Below are 16,866 nucleotides of genomic sequence, written 5' to 3' on the forward strand. Positions count from 1 at the left end.
AGTACAACCCTAAACTTTTCCAAACGAGAGGTTATTTCTTTTCCCAACACAGCGCCTGCTCTGCTGGGCATCCTCTGTGGTCCAGAAGACCAGTCTTTCCATGCCTGCTGGCCTCCTGGGGCCACGAGGAACACACCTGGGCTGGGGTGAGGCAGCAGCAGCCGTAGGGCCCTGCCCCAGCTACTTAGCCCCCACCAGAGCCTCAGTATCCTCATCTGTAACTTGGGGCTAATGAAACCTGCGTCTTCTGCTTTTAATGAGGCGTTGCACAGGGAAAATTGCGTGGTAGGACTCTTCTACATCCTCCTCACTAAAAATTCCCCATTTCCTCCTGGTTCCTGGTACTGTTTCTATTTTTTCTTTCTCTTTTTCTCCCTCTCTCTCTTTTTTTTTTAAAGCCCTAGATTATGATTCAATTTTTCTTATGATTACAGAATAATTTGAATATTAGGTTTTGGAACTAAGTTTCTTGTGGTCCAATCTATGTGTACAATCATTCAATCAACATTTATTATCCAACCAACTCATGTTTACTGATCCAACACTTTTTACCTAATGTCGCTATGTGCTATGTTCTTTTGTTTTTGTTTTTTTATTTTTTTGAGATAGAGTCTCGCTTTGTCACCCAGGCTGGAGTGAAGTGGTGCGATCTCGGCTCACTGCAACCTCTACCTCCTGGGTTCAAGCAGTTCTCCTGCCTCAGCCGCCCAAGTAGCTGGAATTACAGGCACCTGCCGCCATGCCCGGCTAAATTTTGTATTTTTAGTACAGAAGGATTTCATCATGTTGGCCAGGATGGTCTTGAACTTGTGACCTCAAGTGATCTGCCCTCCTCGGCTTCCCAAAGTGCTGGGATCACAGGGGTGAGCCTCCACGCCTGGCCTGCTATGTTCTATTTTGTGCAGGATGCTGTTTTAGTGGGGTCCTGATAGGAAAGAGCATTTTCAGATTGAGTAATTTGATGAATAAAGAGGAAGACAGAAGTGCAGGGAACAAGGAAGGCGTAAGAGATAAAGTCATAACCACCCCCAACACAGACAGACCCCCAGGGCTGAGTGAGGGGGAGCTCTTACTGAACTCAGAGGTAGAAAGAGCTGCCAGGAGAGCTAATGGCAGGGGCTGTGTAGCAGATACTGCGAGGGCCTGCCCACAGCCCTGACTTTGACCATTTCAGCACACCAGCCTGACTTTCAGCCGCCAGGACTTGCATTTCTTTGCCTCAGGGCTTTCTCTAGCAGCAGAGCTGGCTTTGCTCACCAACAGAGCAGGCCAAATGTGCTGGGAATGAATACCGCTACAGGAACAAGACTCAGCCAGTGACCGGTGGGCACTGGAACATAAATACCCCAGCTCCCTCACCCTGGAACATAAATACCCCAGCTCCCTCACCCTGGAACATAAATACCCCAGTTCCCTCACCCTGGAATATAAATACCCCAGTTCCCTCACCCTGGAACATAAATACCCCAGCTCCCTCATCCTTGGGGTTTGATAACTTTGAAGTGCGGGTTCTAGACTGCATCCCAAAGTTGTGCAGCAGGGTTAAGCTCTGGTGCCCACAGTGGTAACTACTTGACCCAATGAGTCCCTGATTGGCTTCTCCCCTTCTCTGTTTCACCCTCCCACTCGCTTCCTGGCATTTCCTTGGATCATTTCCCAAATAAACTACTTGCTTGAATTTTTGAAACTCAGGCTGTGCTTCTGGGAAAACCTTTGGGTGGCCTTTTGCAGAGGGACACCCAGTGCCCATGGGGACTCACCCTTGGCAGATCCAGCTGGAAGTGGGAGGGTGTGGAAGCCCACTGTTGAACTTGGACAAGCCAACCCTGGAGGACAGAGAGCAGCGTGAGGGATCTGGAGGGGCACAGGATGGAGTTCCAGTCTCCTCTTGGAACTCACCACCATCCGGCGGGGAAGACAGATCATGTAAAAGTATTACCATTGCAACAAGGCAGCCTGCGTACCATGACAGGGACGTGCAGGGCCCTACAGAGCTCTCAGGACCCCCCACTCTCCCCATTCAAGGCATGAAGGGACTCTCCCCAGAAGATGTGTGTAAGTTGAGACCTGAGGATGGGAGTGCAGGGGAAGCAGCCACGGAGTGTTCTAGGCAGAATGAGCTGCTTGTGCAGATCTTTCAAGACAAAATAACATGACTCAGGCTGGGAGCAGTGGCTCACGCCTGTAATCCCAATGCTTTGGGAGGCCGAGGCAGGCGGATCACCTGAGATCAGGAGTTCGAGACCAGCCTGGCCAACATGGTAAAACCTTGTGTCTACTAAAAATACAAAAATTAGCCAGGTGTGGTGGTGTGCACCTGTAATCCCAGCTACTTGGGAAGCTGAGACAGGAGATTGCTTGAACCCGGGAGACAGAGGTTGCAGTGAGCCAAGATCGCGCGCTACTGCACTCCAGCCTGGGCGACAGAGCAAGACGCCATCTTAAAGGAAAAAAAAACACAAAAACAAAAAACAAAGAACATCATTCAGTTGAATCCAAAGAAGTTCGGTAGACCTGGAGCTCAGAGTTCAAAGCAGTGGGGAGAGAGAAGGTCAGAGCTGTGGTGGGGCCAGGAGGAAGGACATGGCAGGCCATCCCCCTGATGAAAAAGGGAATCGCTGAGGGGTTCTAAGACGAGAGAGACAAGAGCACAGGGCACTGTGGAATCCCGCCACTATGTAAGACCTGGTTTCAGCAAAGGCAAGACAGGAGGCTGCTGGCAGGGTCAGGAGATGATGGTGGCCTGGGCTCGGGTGGAGGCAGAGCAGGCAGTGGTGGAGGAGGTGGGAAGGGCGCCATGGGAGAAGGGCAAGGCTTTGCGAGGGACGGAGGGTGCAGGGAGGTCAGGGGTCAGCTCTTGAGCTGGGGGTGGCTGGAGAGCAATGGTGCCAGATGCCATGATGGGGAAAATGAGGAAGAGGCAATTTCAGACACGCTGGGTTTGAGAGGCCTGTGAGACCACCAGTGAGGACACTGGTGGGCAGGTGGCTCTGGACATCAGAGGCTGAGGATGGGATATCAGGGGAGTCAGCCAAAGGCCGGCCACTGCAATGAATGCCCCAGGAGCCAAGCATGGCGCTGCCCAGGGAGGTGCCACATTTGAGAAGTGGTAAGAGGAGGGAAGCTGGCCAAGACGGCCGAGAGGGGCAGCCGTGGAACCACGGAGGCTGCCATCAGGGAAGCCAGGGAAACAGGACGGCCAACAGGGCCAGTGCCCCAGAAGGTCAAGGAGATAAGGAAAAGGTCTGTCGGGTTTAGCGTCAAGCCAGAGCAGTGACTGTGGATGCCGGGGAAAAAGCAGGGTTTGGCTTGAGGGGTGAGGTGAGAATAAGGAGACTCCAAGTGTGGACAATCCCTTCCTCGATCCGGGCGGAGAGAGTCGAGTGGCCGCAAGGAGTCTGAAAGGAGGGGATGAAACATCCCACCAGCCACAGGTGACAGAACTCAAACCCCTTGCCCTGTGGACAGCGGACCGTCCTCCTTGTTAACACACAACGCTCAGCACACCCAGTGGTTTCCTATGTCCTGCTAGGAGGGACCACAAGGGACTCCAGAGCCTCCAAGCTGGAGGGGCGGCCTGGGTGGCACTGAGGCCAAAGGAGGAAGCTCTTCCCCCTGGCTCTGACTCTGATCATGGCCCCCCTGCCCTGGGCTCTGACATTAGGTACCATTTGAAAAAACTCCTGCTATTGAAAAACATTTGGGCCGGGCGAGGTGGCTCAAGCCTGTAATCCCAGCACTTTGGGAGGCTGAGACGGGCGGATCACGAGGTCAGGAGATCGAGACCATCCTGGCTAACACAGTGAAACCCCGTCTCTACTAAAAATACAAAAACTTAGCCGGGCGAGGTGGCAGGTGCCTGTAGTCCCAGCTACTCGGGAGGCTGAGGCAGGAGAATGGCGTGAACCCGGGAGGCGGAGCTTGCAGTGAGCTGAGATCCGGCCACTGCACTCCAGCCTGGGTGACAGAGCGAGACTCCATCTCAAAAAAAAAAAAAAAAAAAAAAGAAAAATATTTGAAGGCCGGGCGTGGTGGCTCACATCTGTAATCCCAGCGCTTTGGGAGGCTGAGTTGGGAGGATCACCTGAGGTCAGGAGTTTGAGAACAGCCTGGCCAACATGGTGAAACCCTGTCTCAACTAAAAATACAAAAATTAGCCGGTTGTGGTGGTGGGTGCCTGTAATCCCAGCTACTTAGTAGGCTGAGGCAGGAGAATCACTTGAACCCGGGAGGCGGAAGTTGCAGTGAGCCAAGATCGTCCCACTGCACTCCAGCCTGGGAGACGCAGCGAGACTCTGTCTCAAAAACAAAAACAAAAAACAAAAAAAACTTTGAAAGACTATCGATCTAGTCATATTACAGATGGGTAAACTAAGGCCCAGAGACGAGGAGACATGTCTGGGGTTCTACTGAGTCTGCCCCAGAGATGGCCGGATGCAGCCTCAGGGTGCCAGCCTCGGTGATCTTTCCACAGCCCCACAGTTCCGGGGAAGGAAAGGGCCGTGGCAAGACCAAAGCCAGGGTTGCCACAGGGCTGTGGTGAGAGGCGGAGTCTGGCAGCGTGTGATGAGAGACAGAGAGACACATGCGGCACACGCCAGCGACAGGCGGCAGCAGGCGGGCGGCCGGGCTGCAGCGCCAGAGCAGAGCCGCTGTCCCCAGCATCCGGCCTGCCCAGGTGCCCCACACTGGCCATTGAGTGACCTCCCTGGGCCCTGCCTCCCCTGAGGTTGGCCGGCTGCAGACCCCAGGCCCACCTCCACATGTGCTCCTTCCTTCTCCCAGCTTGCTCAGACAAGCCCATGAATAGAACATTAAAGGCAAAACCTTCGAAAAGAAACAGCAGCTCCCTGGTAGCAGTCGTCCCACTAAATGTCAAATGCAGAGCAAGCTTCTTGCCTTGTGCGCGTCTCACTAATGGAGGCATCTTAGCCTCCATATCCCCATCATCCCATCGCCCTATAAATAAATCAGGGTCAGAAGAATGCCAGTTTCCCCCCTAGGGCCTCATGAATCTCTCGACATAGGCATATGTAAAGGCCCTCTTCACCATGTGCTGGCTCTGGTGCCCGGAAAGAGATAGCAAACCCTGTGAGGATGATTTTAGAGGCAGAAGCAAACTTTCCTGCCACCTCGGTGGGCTGACAGTTGGGAGCCCAGCTTCTGTCCTGACTTGGGAGAGACTCTCGCTCAATTTCCCACAGACCTACCCTGGCTGATGTGGTTGTCACCATGATGCCACCACCCTCTGGAATCAACTCAGTAAGCTGCCAAAGGCCCATTGCTGGGGGCTGCAGTGGTCTCTGTCCCCTGGCAGACAAGTCATGAGTCGTGCCCACCCACCCCCTGTGAGGGCGAGCCACACACCCACTCAGCAAGTGTTGTTCCTGACATGTAGCACACACGGCGCTGGCCCGCCCACTCCTGGGAGCCCCTGCCCCCACTGAGTGGCTCACCAGCGTGCCATGGTGCCAAACCCCGCTGGTAGACTGATGGTGTGGGTGCCAACAGAGGCTCTGGTGCACTTGGGGGGTACTGCTCTGCAACAGTGACCTCTGGTACACACTCTCCAGGGAGCCTGTTGCATGCTTGCCAGGTGTGCTTCTGTACACACACACACATACGCTGTGGTGCCAACTCTTTATTGCTGTGCCAGCACAGAGGCCTCCAGAGTGACTCTCCTGAATCAGATAGCAGGGAATGTTTGCAGTTTCGTTTCCACGCTTCACTGACTGGTTAGACAGTGATCACAGGTTCGGAAGCACGTGCCTCACCGCGGCAGAGGAGGCCTCCACTCCGAGGCGGGATTCCACCCTCCTGCACCCTCAGATCGGCGAGACTCCCTGCTTGTTTCATCTTCTTTCTTTTCCTAAAGAATCACAGGGAGCATTGACCTCTCTGGGACTCAACTGTGGCTGGAAGGGGACAGGAGAAGCTCTTTCTGGAGGACAGCTGAGCCCTGCAGCTGCCATCCTGCCTGGCAGGCTAGGGCTGGGCTGTGGGAAGGCCCCCCAGGAGGTAGGGAGCACTACAAGGCTAGAGGGGCAGGTATAGGTGGAGGAACCGGTGTGTTCCGGGGCTATGCTAGCAAGTCCCTCAGGTCACCCTGGAAGGGAAGCCAGGGAGAGCAAACCATGGGCAGGGCTGAGAGCCCAAGCAGAGCCCAGCCCCCAAATAAACCATGGCCCTGGGCCTTTGTCAGAGGCATGAACGCAGGCAGGAGGGTTCCTAGCCCCACTGTCCCATCTCTGTCCCCAAGGAAGAAACCAGGGCAGGAGACAGAGGTGAGGACTGTGTCTTCCAGACACCAGGGGAGAGGGAGTAGGAGAGGGCATATGAGACAGCAGCTCAGGCCCCCGGGGTCCCAGATCCCAGCCAGAGAAGTTCCTGAGGAACCGCAGAGGGGAGTGCACGGGAACCACCAGCAAGCTCTGTGAGAAGCCAGAAATGAATCAGCAGCGCCCAGCGCCCCACAAAACAAATGTCAGAGAAATCAAGACAGATGGGCACGTGAGACAGTGGAGCACAGAGGTCCAGAGAGCAAGGGGGAGGGTGGGCTTGACAGACAGAGCAGGGGCTGCATCCTAACTCAGCAGTGTGCTGGCTGGGTGGCCCAGGGAAAGGGACTCCAGCTAGCTATGCCTCAGTTTCCTCATCTGGAATAAGCACAGACGGATCCTGCAGGGTGGTGATGAAGTGGCATGAGATAAGGCATGGAGCACCCTCAGTGAGGCTCAGTAAACGCAAGCGGCTATTGGCAGCATGTGGACGGGGACGTGCAGGTGGGGAAGAGCAGGTTATTGCCTGCTGCCTGTTTCCAGCTAGCATCCATATCTCCTCACAGCAGGCTTGGCTGGGTTTGTTCTGTGAAGCCCGAGGTGGCCGTGACTCATTCTAGTGATGGACACCAAGTCAGTGGGCTCCTCTCTCCAGTTCGACATCCCTGGAGGCCCCTGCTCCTGAAGCCCTAGCCTTGGAGCTGCCAGTTCCCTCAGTTCTTCTCCAGGCCTTGGGGGGGCCCTTGCCTGGGGTCCCTTCCTGACTCCTGTCTCTGTCTCACTTCTGCCCAGGGAGGTCCGGCCACTGCACCCCGAGGAGAGGGCTGCTTCCTGCACTCTGCGTGGAGGTCCTGGCTTCTGCCGTCCCTGGAGGCTCCGCTCCCGTTTCGCCAGCTATTTTGCTGCCTCGGCCATCTGTTCCCTCCCTGTCATCTCCTCTCTGCTTTAACCTTAACCACTACTTCACTGCAGATGGTACCAGGCAGTTCCGCTCTCGACATCCTTCACGACGCCTGCCCCTCCTCCTCATCTCCAGCAAGTGAACCGCTCTGTCCTTTTTCAAGCCTCACCCCAAAGACATGGTCAGAGCTTGGAGTTGGACTCGCCCCACACAACTCCCCCTCCTCGATGCCATCTGCTTTCAACTCCACCACTGGCCAGGGGCAAACACCTACCCCTTCCCCTGACTTTTCCTCTTGAGACTTCTTCTTCTCAAACTCCGCCAAGAATCTCTCCCCGCAGGGAGCGTGTGTCTGCTCCGGGTGTCTACCTGGTCTCCCTCAACAGAGCCACGTACCCGCCCAGAGGGCTCCGGGTTGGCAAGCCGAGGCGGAGGCCGGGAACTCTGAAGCTCATTCCTTCTGTGGAGGAACCAGGGCTCGTGCTGGGAGTGTGGGTCATGAACAGTTTCCCTGTTGAAAATGGACCTGAACACTCTGCAGTAAGGAATTGTTTCCGTGCTGGCATGGTGGGAACTGAACCAAAACGCTTTTTCTATGTTGTCTGAGCTCACAGGAACGTCGCTCTGCTGTCCTTGCTGTTATTCTGGCTACTGGTGAGAAAATGCATGTATGGGCTTTACTTAGCAACTCGCTCTGCCTCTCCTCTCTGTCAGGGTGCTCCCCTAAAATCTCTCCTCTTGGCTTCTTTTTTTCTGGCATAAGGACCCAGAGCTTTGAGGAGAGCAGCAGCCCAGAAGCTCCTAAAGAAAGAAGCTGTTTTGGTGAGATTGGTTCCACCAGGCTACCTACCTTGATTGGGACAGAAATGGGCTGGGAAGACGGAAATCTGACTTCTGCACCTGGATTTGGGCTAAAAAGCCTCACAGCTTGATAAGGGCTCTTGTATCTCCCCTCTATACTTCCTCTGCACAGAAAAGAGTGTCTTGGCCATCCACGGAACACTCTTCTCTCCGCCTCGTCACTGGGGCTAAGGGCAGCTATATTACTAATAGCTCCAAGTCTTGGTTGCCCCCAGAGAGAAGCAGAGATGTAGCCTGCCCACGTCTGGCCACATGAAGACTCTCCAAACACCTAGAGGAGCTCTGGATTCAAGTCAAGCAACCGTCTGACGTCACCATGGTCCCTCCTTCCCTTTGCCTTCCCTTCTTTCCACAAAAGAGAAGCCCAAATCTGCCACCAGCCCAGCCCATCTGCCCATGGAGACCAACGGAACCAAATGCATCTTGCTGGGTTGCAGGCCTTAATCTAGCTCTTGCTGAATTATTCAGGGATGGCATTAACTTATAAATGAGTGTGTTTGACTGATTTTGTGGTTGATGTACAGATAAATTCTAATGAAAGACAGTTACAAGATTTTAAATTATTAATTAGACTGCCACTTAACAAAGCCTATTTGGCACTCTATTTTCTTGCTTAACAAGACAAAAACTTTAAGGAAAGGTTCTGTATTAGCCCAGAGGCTCTTGATTTGCATTCTGTTTTTATAGCTCTACACATGAAAACCATGAGTCCTGACCTTAAGCAGGCCACTTCTGGCAAAGCAAACCCCCGACAGGCCGCCCTTCCTTCCTGGATTTGCAGGGTGGCTCGGGGCCTCGTTTGCCCTCCTGCCTCTCACCTCTCAACCAGAGGCTTGCTTTTAATATCCCTGGTTTTGCCGGCTAGGCCACGAGAGGGAGAAGCAGGGAGGGCAGCTGCTGGAGCCTTCAGCTACCAGGACTGTCAGCAGCTTTCTCCCACTGGGGCTGTTCTAGTTCACAGAGGTGGGGCTGTGGCCAGTAGTCCTTTCATTAAGAGACACAAGGCAGTCCCCCCAGTCCTCCCAAAATGTCGTGCCAGGGGACAGCTTTACTAGGACAACCACCAATCAGAAAGATGATCCTCATGGCCCAAGGTCTGGTCCTGCCTTCCTCCTCCTCTGGGGCTTCATACCACTGGACTCCTCACTGCACAGGGCACCCCATTATCAAGACCATGAGCCCTGCCCTTTGCAGAAAGTTAAGGGTTTTCTTCTCTTCCCTCCTCCCCACAGGATCTAGGGAAGGCTACTCTTTCTTCATCTTTCAAACCCTTTTCAGAATCATAATTAAATTATTACACTCCCTCAGGTCCAGGACCCCACATAGGGCTCTGCGTATTATAGGCAAAAAAATAGCAAGATCTGTCTAAACACTTCCTATATCTTTTTTTTTTAGATGGAGTGTCGCATGTTTTCCCGGGCTGGAGTGCAGTGGCACAATCTCGGCTCACTGCAACCTCTGCCTCCCGGGTTCAAGTGATTCTCCTGCCTCAGCTTCCCAAGAAGCTGGGATAACAGACATGTGCCAGCACGACTGGCTAAGTTTTGTATTTTTAGTAGAAATGGGGTTTCACCATGTTGGTCAGGCTGGTCTTGAACTCCTGACCTCAAGTGATCCTCCCAACTCAGCCTCCCAAAGTGCTGGGATTACAGGTGTGAGCCACCGTGCCCAGTCTGTTTTTTTTTTTTTTTTTTTTTAAATAGCGTCTGGCTTTGTCCCGCAGGCTGGAGGGCAGTAGCACAATGTCGGCCCACTGTAGCCCCTATCTCTCAGACTCAAGTGATCCTCCCACCTCAGCCTCCCAAGTAGCTGGGACTACCAGCATATGCCACTGCACCTGGATAATTTTTTAAAATTTTGTCCAGGTGCGGTGACTCACACCTGTAATCCCAGCACTTCAGGAGGCAGAAGTGGGCGGATCACTTGAGACCAGGAGTTTGAGACCAGCCTGGCCAACATGGCAAAACCCCATCTCTACTAAAAATACAAAAAATGAGTCAAGCATGGTGGCGTGCACCTGTAGTCCTAGCTACTTGGGAGGCTGAGGCAGGAGAATTGCTTGAATCTGGGAGGCAGAGGTTGCAGTTAGCTGAGATTGCACCACTGCACTCCAGCCTGGGCAACAGAGTGAGACTCCATTTTTTTTTTTTTTTTGAGACGGAGTCTCATTCTGTTGCCCAGGCTGGCCTCGAACTCCTGGTCTCAAGTGATCCTCCTACCTTGGCCTCCCAAAATGCTGGTATTATAGCCATGAGCCACCACACCTGGCCTCCTATATAATTTTTGCTTGGAGACTTTGGGAATAATTCTAGAAGCAGACACTTGAATGGCCACCTCCCTGGGCATTAGCCTCAGTCATGCTTTTGGCTTTGGGCGCCTACCTAGAATCCATACAGAGAATCTGAGTGTCCTATACAGGTGGGCAGAAGAAACAAATCCAAAGGATCAGGATCTGGGGCCAAAAGAGAAAACTGCCTGCCCAGGAAAGAACCAACACAAGTCCTCTGTCCACACAATGTCCTAGGGGCAGTCTCCAGGTCCCCAGGCTGAGCCCAGCCTAGTGAAGGGCTTCTCTTCTCTGCTTCCTTTGGGCCAATTCAGGTGGAAACCTATCGGTGGAACCTCTTCAGCCAACCAGGCTGTGCAGGAAGGAAAAAACAGCCCGAGTAGCAAACACACGTGACTGCTAAGCCTCCAGTGGCCACCTCTTGTGCCGGGTAAGGAGGCTCCCCCCGGGAGCCGCCTCCACAATGCAATGGGCTCATCCATAGCTGGGCCTCTGGCTAGCCAGGGTGGGAGAGAAAGGCTCTTGGAGGCTGCTGGAGCCTCCCTGGGCACCTAAACCATATAAATAAAGTGCGTGGGCTGCTTGGTGGCTCATTTTTAACTATAAACTGCCAAAAGACAAAAGACCAAAAGGGAAATGAGATGTCAGTTCCTCTCCATTATCCCTATCACAGACCTGCAGCCCAGACATGGCGGCCTCTTTAGAGGTGCCCGGGAAGCCTTCCCGACTGGGGCAAGTTTGCATGCTCCAGGCCCAAGTTTCTCAGACCTGGGCTCGTGCTCAGCTCTGTAAAAAGCACCTTCTCTGTGCAAAGACACTTTGGCCAGCACTGCTCGGTTGCTGAAAGGACTTTTTGTGCCTTTCTGCAGGGAAAAGGAGGATCTGGGGTGTGTCTGCAAAGCGGTTTCTCCAACTAGCCCCAGAGACTCTTCCACACCACAGCGGAAGACAGCCAGCGCTTCCCCCTGCACTGCACCGACCCACGTGGAGGGCACAAGTCACACACAAGTTTGTGACTCTTCCAAGACGACGGGGCAACTCAGCTTCCTCGGTCCGCCCAAGCTGCGACCACCAAACGGCCTTTACCGCCCCACCAAAGGCGTGGTTCCTCCACCCACCTGTCTGACCTGCTTATATCTGGGTCTCCGCCATCACCTCCACATCTGCTTCTCTCCGCCCATCTTAGGGCTTCGCTTCCCCCCCTCCCCCACCTCCCCTACCTCCCCCACCTCCACCCCCTCCCCGTGCGCGTTTTCTCCTTCCCCATCCTGCTGTGAGGTCAGAATCCTGTGCTTACGACACCTCGGTCTGTTGCCATGGAAACAGGGGCGGATTAAGGCTGGAGCGCGGAGCGCAGGGATCAGGCCCCTCCGCTACCTGAGCTCCCGCCTCAGCCGGCTCCCGCAGGGCCGGGGCAGCCAACCGCAGGCCCCGCGGCTTCTCAGCCTCCCGGCCGGGCCAGGCGCGGGGAGATCCCGGCGGGGCGCCACAGCCCGCTCGGACCTGGGAGGGGAGAGAGGCAGACGCAGAGGCTGGAACAGCTGGTGGCGAGGCCCGTGGGCTCCCGGCGTGATCACTTGCCCTCCCAGGGCCCGGGGGACGGCGCCCAGCGTGGCAACCACGTGGGGCCGCGGCGGGACTTCCCCGGTGCCCGCACCAACTTTGCCGCGCTCGGTACTGGGCCAGGCTGCCGGGGCGTCTAGCTAAGGTGGTCGCGAAGCCAGCTGTCCTCAAGTTGAGCTGGGCACCGGTCGCGCACACTGGCGGCACGGCCTTCGCGTCCCTCCACTCCCAGCATAAGGAAAGTTTGAGGAACTGGACATCAGGCGCTGGCTGCTCCCCACCCTCAGCAGCTGGGTGCCCAGAGCCCATCCCTGGGGATCAGAGCAGGACTGCAGAGAAGACGTCCGCGTCCGGGCCTCGTCTGGGGAGCTAGGGCGCGCGGGGAGCGCCCGGGCCGCGCGGTCACTGACCGCTGGCTGCACAGGAGCGCCGTGCGGACTCGGCCTCCACAAAGCGGCAGAAGCAAGGGCGTGTGCCCGCGCAGGGGATGGAGCCTGCAAGTGCAAAACTTTATCACAGCAAAGCAAAGGTCCCAGGAGGCCGGCTCCCCTTCCACCACCGGCCGCTCACTCTGGTCTCCGACTGACCCCTCCGGGCCTGATCTCTAGGCCTGGCCACTCGATCCATGGAGCAAACCCCGTGTCTCACAACTGGCCACCGACGGGAGCTGAGCCCCAGCAGCAGCCCCTCGGCGGGTGCGCCCGGCAAAACCCACCAGCCCGCCGGGGGCTACTTCCCGGATCGGGAGCCTCAGCGCCGGGCGGCTCCAGGGCTCACGGCTCTTTCCTGAGCGCATTCAACTTCAACTTGCCCCTGCGGCTCCAACTCACCTTTGCGAAGCATGTTGGCCACGGGGCCGCCGCTCCGAGGTCGGCCTAGGCGCACTCCCTCCTGGGGTCCAGATTCAAATCCCTGGGCGCCAGCTGCAGCTAATCCGAGCGCGTTGAGGCGGGGGCAAGCCGGGGATCCGCTCGTGCCCGGTGGCCCGGCCCCTCAGGGGCATGGTGAGCTCCAGCCCCGCGCCGAGGACACCGGCGCCCGCAAGCAACCGTGGTGCTGCCCGGCAGCCCCGCGCGCTTGCTCAGCCCCGGGGGGAGCGGCTTGCTCCGCGGAGCCGGCGGCCTGCTTCTGCCACCCGGAGCACTTTGCAGGCGGTTTTGAGGGGGGACGCCGCCCCCTGGCCGGCCGGTCGCAGCCCCCTCCTCTCCGCCCCCTCGGACCACCGCCGCCGCGGCTGCTGCAAAAGGGCGCTCGCACGCACCGCCGAGCTCCGGGGAAAGCGCCCGGCGCGCGTTTGCAGGACCGAGCGATCGGCGGAGCGGGGCGCCTCCCTTCCTCCCCCCCACCCCGGCTTCCCCCTCCTCTCCTCCTCCCTCCCTCCTTTGCTCGCTAGCTCCCTCCCTCTCGCTCCGCTCCCCGCCCCCGCTCACGGAGCGCCTCCCATACAAAATTTATGAAAGTGCTCTCAGCTCGCAGTGCCGAGCGCCGTCCTATTCCCAGGGCAGCAGCGCTCAGCCGCGCGGCGCCGCCTCCCAAGGTGTTTTCACTGCACCCGCCCCCGGGGAAGATCCTCGGCCGGCGTCCGTCCAGGCACCTGCCCCAGTCCCCAAGCCGGTCCTCGGGCCACTCCACGCCCCTCCCCGGCCCCGCAGGCCTCCCGGAGCCCGAACCCGCAGCCCAGCCCCCGCCCGCTCGCCCTTCGCGGCTGGAGGTCATCGGGAGAGGCTGCTGGGACGCGAGGACCGCCCAGAGTCTGGATCGCGAGTGCGCTCCCTGCCCCGTCTCCTCCCTGGCCAGCGCCCCTTCTCCCAGTCTCGACGGCTCTTCCCCGCACTGAGCAGCTCCAGCGAACCCGGCTGCCCCGCACCCCGAGTCCCAGGACACTGTTCTTTTGTGGGGAGAGGAGAGGAGCAAGCCATTCGGGAAGGGTCAGCTGCAAATTCCAGGGAGAAGGAAGGACCCGTGCGGGCTCGGGTGGGCTGTCTCCGCCTGGGTCGGGTGGGGGGGGGGGTCTCTGATCTCCCTTGGTCCACACAGACCCCTCCAGGGGTTCGCGGAAAATAGAGGAGACGCCCCTTGGAAAGCGGGTCCCGCAGGGGCCTGTTGGGCTGAGGGAAGAGAAGGTTCGGGCCAGGCGAGATCCTGGGTGGAGGCGGCACCCTCTGCTGGCCTGAGATCAGAGGGATTCGAAGGGAAGGAAAAGTGGATGGACCAAGGCTCTCATTCAACACACATTCACCGAAGGCTCAGCATGTGTGGGGCACTGCTGTGGCTAAAAATTCAGCAGACGAAAAAGGCTTGTCTTTGCCCTGTCCTCAAGGAGTTTCCTTTTTTTTTTTTTTTTTTTTTTTGAGACGGAGTCTTGCTCTGTCGCCAAGGCTGGAGTGCAGTGGCCGGATCTCAGCTCACTGCAAGCTCTGCCTCCCGGGTTCACGCCATTCTCCTGCCTCCGCCTCCCAAGTAGCTGGGGTTACAGGCGCCCGCCACCATGCCCGGCTAATTTTTTGTATTTTGAGTAGAGACGGGGTTTCCCTGCGTTAGCCAGGATGGTCTCGATCCCCTGACCTCGTGATCCGCCCGCCTGGGCCTCCCAAAGTGCTGAGATTACAGACGTGAGCCACCGCGCCCGGCCGAGTTTCCATTTTAATAGGGACCAAATGAGGAAAGTCCAGAGAAGATGGGAAGATGGTGCTTAGAAGAAAACAAGCAGAATATTATTCTGAAGCTGACACAGGGGTAGGGGTGGCAGTGAAGGAAAGTTGCTCTGAGCAGGTGACATCCAAGCAGAAATCCAATTGAATCCCTCCTTGTAGGAAAAGGTGACATGATAGGAAGGTCAAAAAGGTCAGGGCTGGGCACGGTGGCTCACACCTGTAATCCTAGCACTTTGGGAGGTGGAGGCAGGCAGATCACGAGGTCAGGAGTTTGAGACCAGCCTGGACAGCATGGTGAAACCCGGTCTCTACTAAAAATACAACAATTAGCTGGGTATGGTGGCATGCATCTGTAGGCTCAGCTACTCGGGAGGCTGAGGCAGGAGAATCGCTTGAACCCGGGAGGCAGAGGTTGCAGTGAGCTGAGATCGTGCCACCGCATTCCAGCCTGGGTAACAGAGCGAGACTCTATCTCAAAAAAAAAAAAAAAAGTTCAGGCTGGGCACGGTGGCTCACACCTGTAATCCCAGCACTTTGGAAGGCCGAGCTGAGCAGATCACTTGAGGTCAGGAGTTCAAGACCAGCTTGGCCAGGGTGAAACCCTGTCTCTATTAAAAATACAAAAATTAGCCAAGTGTGGTGGCACGCACCTGTAATTCCAGTTACTTGGGAGGCTATAGGAGAATCTCTTGAACCCAGGAGATGGAAGTTGCAGTGAGCCAAGATCACACCATTGTACTCCTGCCTGGGCAACAGAGCGAGACTCTGTCTCAAAAAAAACCAAAACAAAACAAACAAAAAAAAAGAAGGCCAGTCTGACGTATTCACTCAAACATGCATTTGGTGGCACTGAAGCTTCAGATTTGAGCTAAGGCTCTGGGCTTGGGCTTCCAGAAGCTTCAGGTGTCGTGGGAGAAGAAAGACCCACAAACCATCTTAGAGTTTGACAGAAGTCACAAAGACTGAGAAAGGGCTCTGCTAGCTCTGCCAGGGACTATGGGATAATCAGGAAACAGTCACAGAAGAGGTGCCCTTGGAGTTAGGTCTTGAGAGCTGAGTTCACCACATTGAGAAGGGGGAAGGGCATTCCATGCAGATGCTTGAAGGTGAGAAGTAACCTTGTTCTGAAGATGAATAAGATTGGTCCTTCCTGAGGACCATGGGCTCACACCTATCATCTCACCACTTTGGAAGGCTGGGGTGGGAGGATTGCCTGAGGCCAGGAGTTCGAGAGCAGCCTGGGCAACATAGTTAGACTCCATATCTATTTCAAAAAAATGTTTAAAGATAAAAAAAGATTGATGGCTGCCACTCTGGGCACACTGCCCATGGCCACAGGAGCAGTTAAAAACAACGAAAAAGGATTGGTCCTTCTTGGGGTAGGAACAGAAGGTGAGGCATTCCTTCTCTTAGCCACCAGCTGCACGGCAGTGCTGACCCCACTGCCTGCCTGAGCCCTGACACTGGGGGCTTGAGAGGTCCTCTGTCAGTACACCGAGGCCCAGAGAGGATGAACAACTTGCTCAACGTCACATCACAGATCAGCGATAAAGTGTGGGCCTGACTCAGGGACTGAATGTGGGATAATCCTCCTTCCACCTCCCCAAGCCGCCTCCCCATGACCCCCTAGCCCACAAACTCTAGCATCTTAGGAAAAGTTGGCTGGGGCTGGGCGTGAGTGTGAGAAGCAGAGTTATTTCAGGCCTCAGGAGGGCTGGGTGCTGCCTTGGAGTCCAGCCAGGGGGTGGGGACGAGTGAAGGCGGGTGTTGTGGTGTAATGTGGGGGTGCGCTGTGCCCGCCTTCTTGTCAGGCAGTAATTACTCAGACTGCTGAGTAACTCAGGCAGGGAGACCCCCACAGACAGATGGAGGTGTCCTCGGCCCAAGCTGAATGGCAGCCCCCAATGTCCTGCACTATGGGGTCTTGAGGAAGCATTCTCACATCTGTTCTTCACGTCCAGTTCTCCTAGGCATCATCTGGCTTCCTAATGGGTGCCAGAGCAGTTCATTAGGCACAGTGGATGCGGGGTGATGTTACAAGAGGATGGGACCTTTGCCATCCACAGGCCCCACCTCTGATGAGGGAAAGGTCCCAAGGGATATGGCGCCTGCTAGGGAGAAGCCATTGCTCAGCTGGAGCCAATCCTTTCCCTTTGAAACTCGATGCTGCAGCCAGAGCTAAGGCTGTCCACAGGCTGGGCAGTGGAGTCCTGAGAAAGGAGGGGCTGAGTGAGCTCCTGGAATTCAGATCTTGCACCCTGGGGATCCGAAGAAGTTGAGGGGAGATGGGAAGGTCCAGTCTGGACGCTTGTCGAGTGGAGG

General features: G+C 56.1%; 1 protein-coding gene and 1 long non-coding RNA gene across 2 annotated transcripts in view; both read right to left on the minus strand.

Annotated features, from left to right (window-relative positions):
- Nucleotides 1-13,477, minus strand: part of LOC105471683 (reticulon 4 receptor like 1) — a 93,819-nt gene extending 80,342 nt beyond the window's left edge. The window contains exon 1 of the mRNA XM_011724373.3: nt 12,721-13,477. Coding sequence (XP_011722675.1) covers nt 12,721-12,733 — 13 coding nt within the window. The 5' untranslated portion in view covers nt 12,734-13,477. The remainder of the gene's footprint in view (nt 1-12,720) is intronic.
- Nucleotides 5,627-11,553, minus strand: LOC139359416 (uncharacterized). The gene is made up of 2 exons (XR_011615313.1): nt 11,446-11,553; nt 5,627-5,869 (listed from the first exon to the last, which is right to left on the minus strand). It is a non-coding gene; the product is annotated as an uncharacterized lncRNA (long non-coding RNA).
- Nucleotides 13,478-16,866: the final 3,389 nt, after the last annotated feature.

The sequence above is a fragment of the Macaca nemestrina genome, chromosome 17 (assembly GCF_043159975.1).
Source record: "Macaca nemestrina isolate mMacNem1 chromosome 17, mMacNem.hap1, whole genome shotgun sequence".
NCBI lineage: Eukaryota > Metazoa > Chordata > Mammalia > Primates > Cercopithecidae > Macaca > Macaca nemestrina.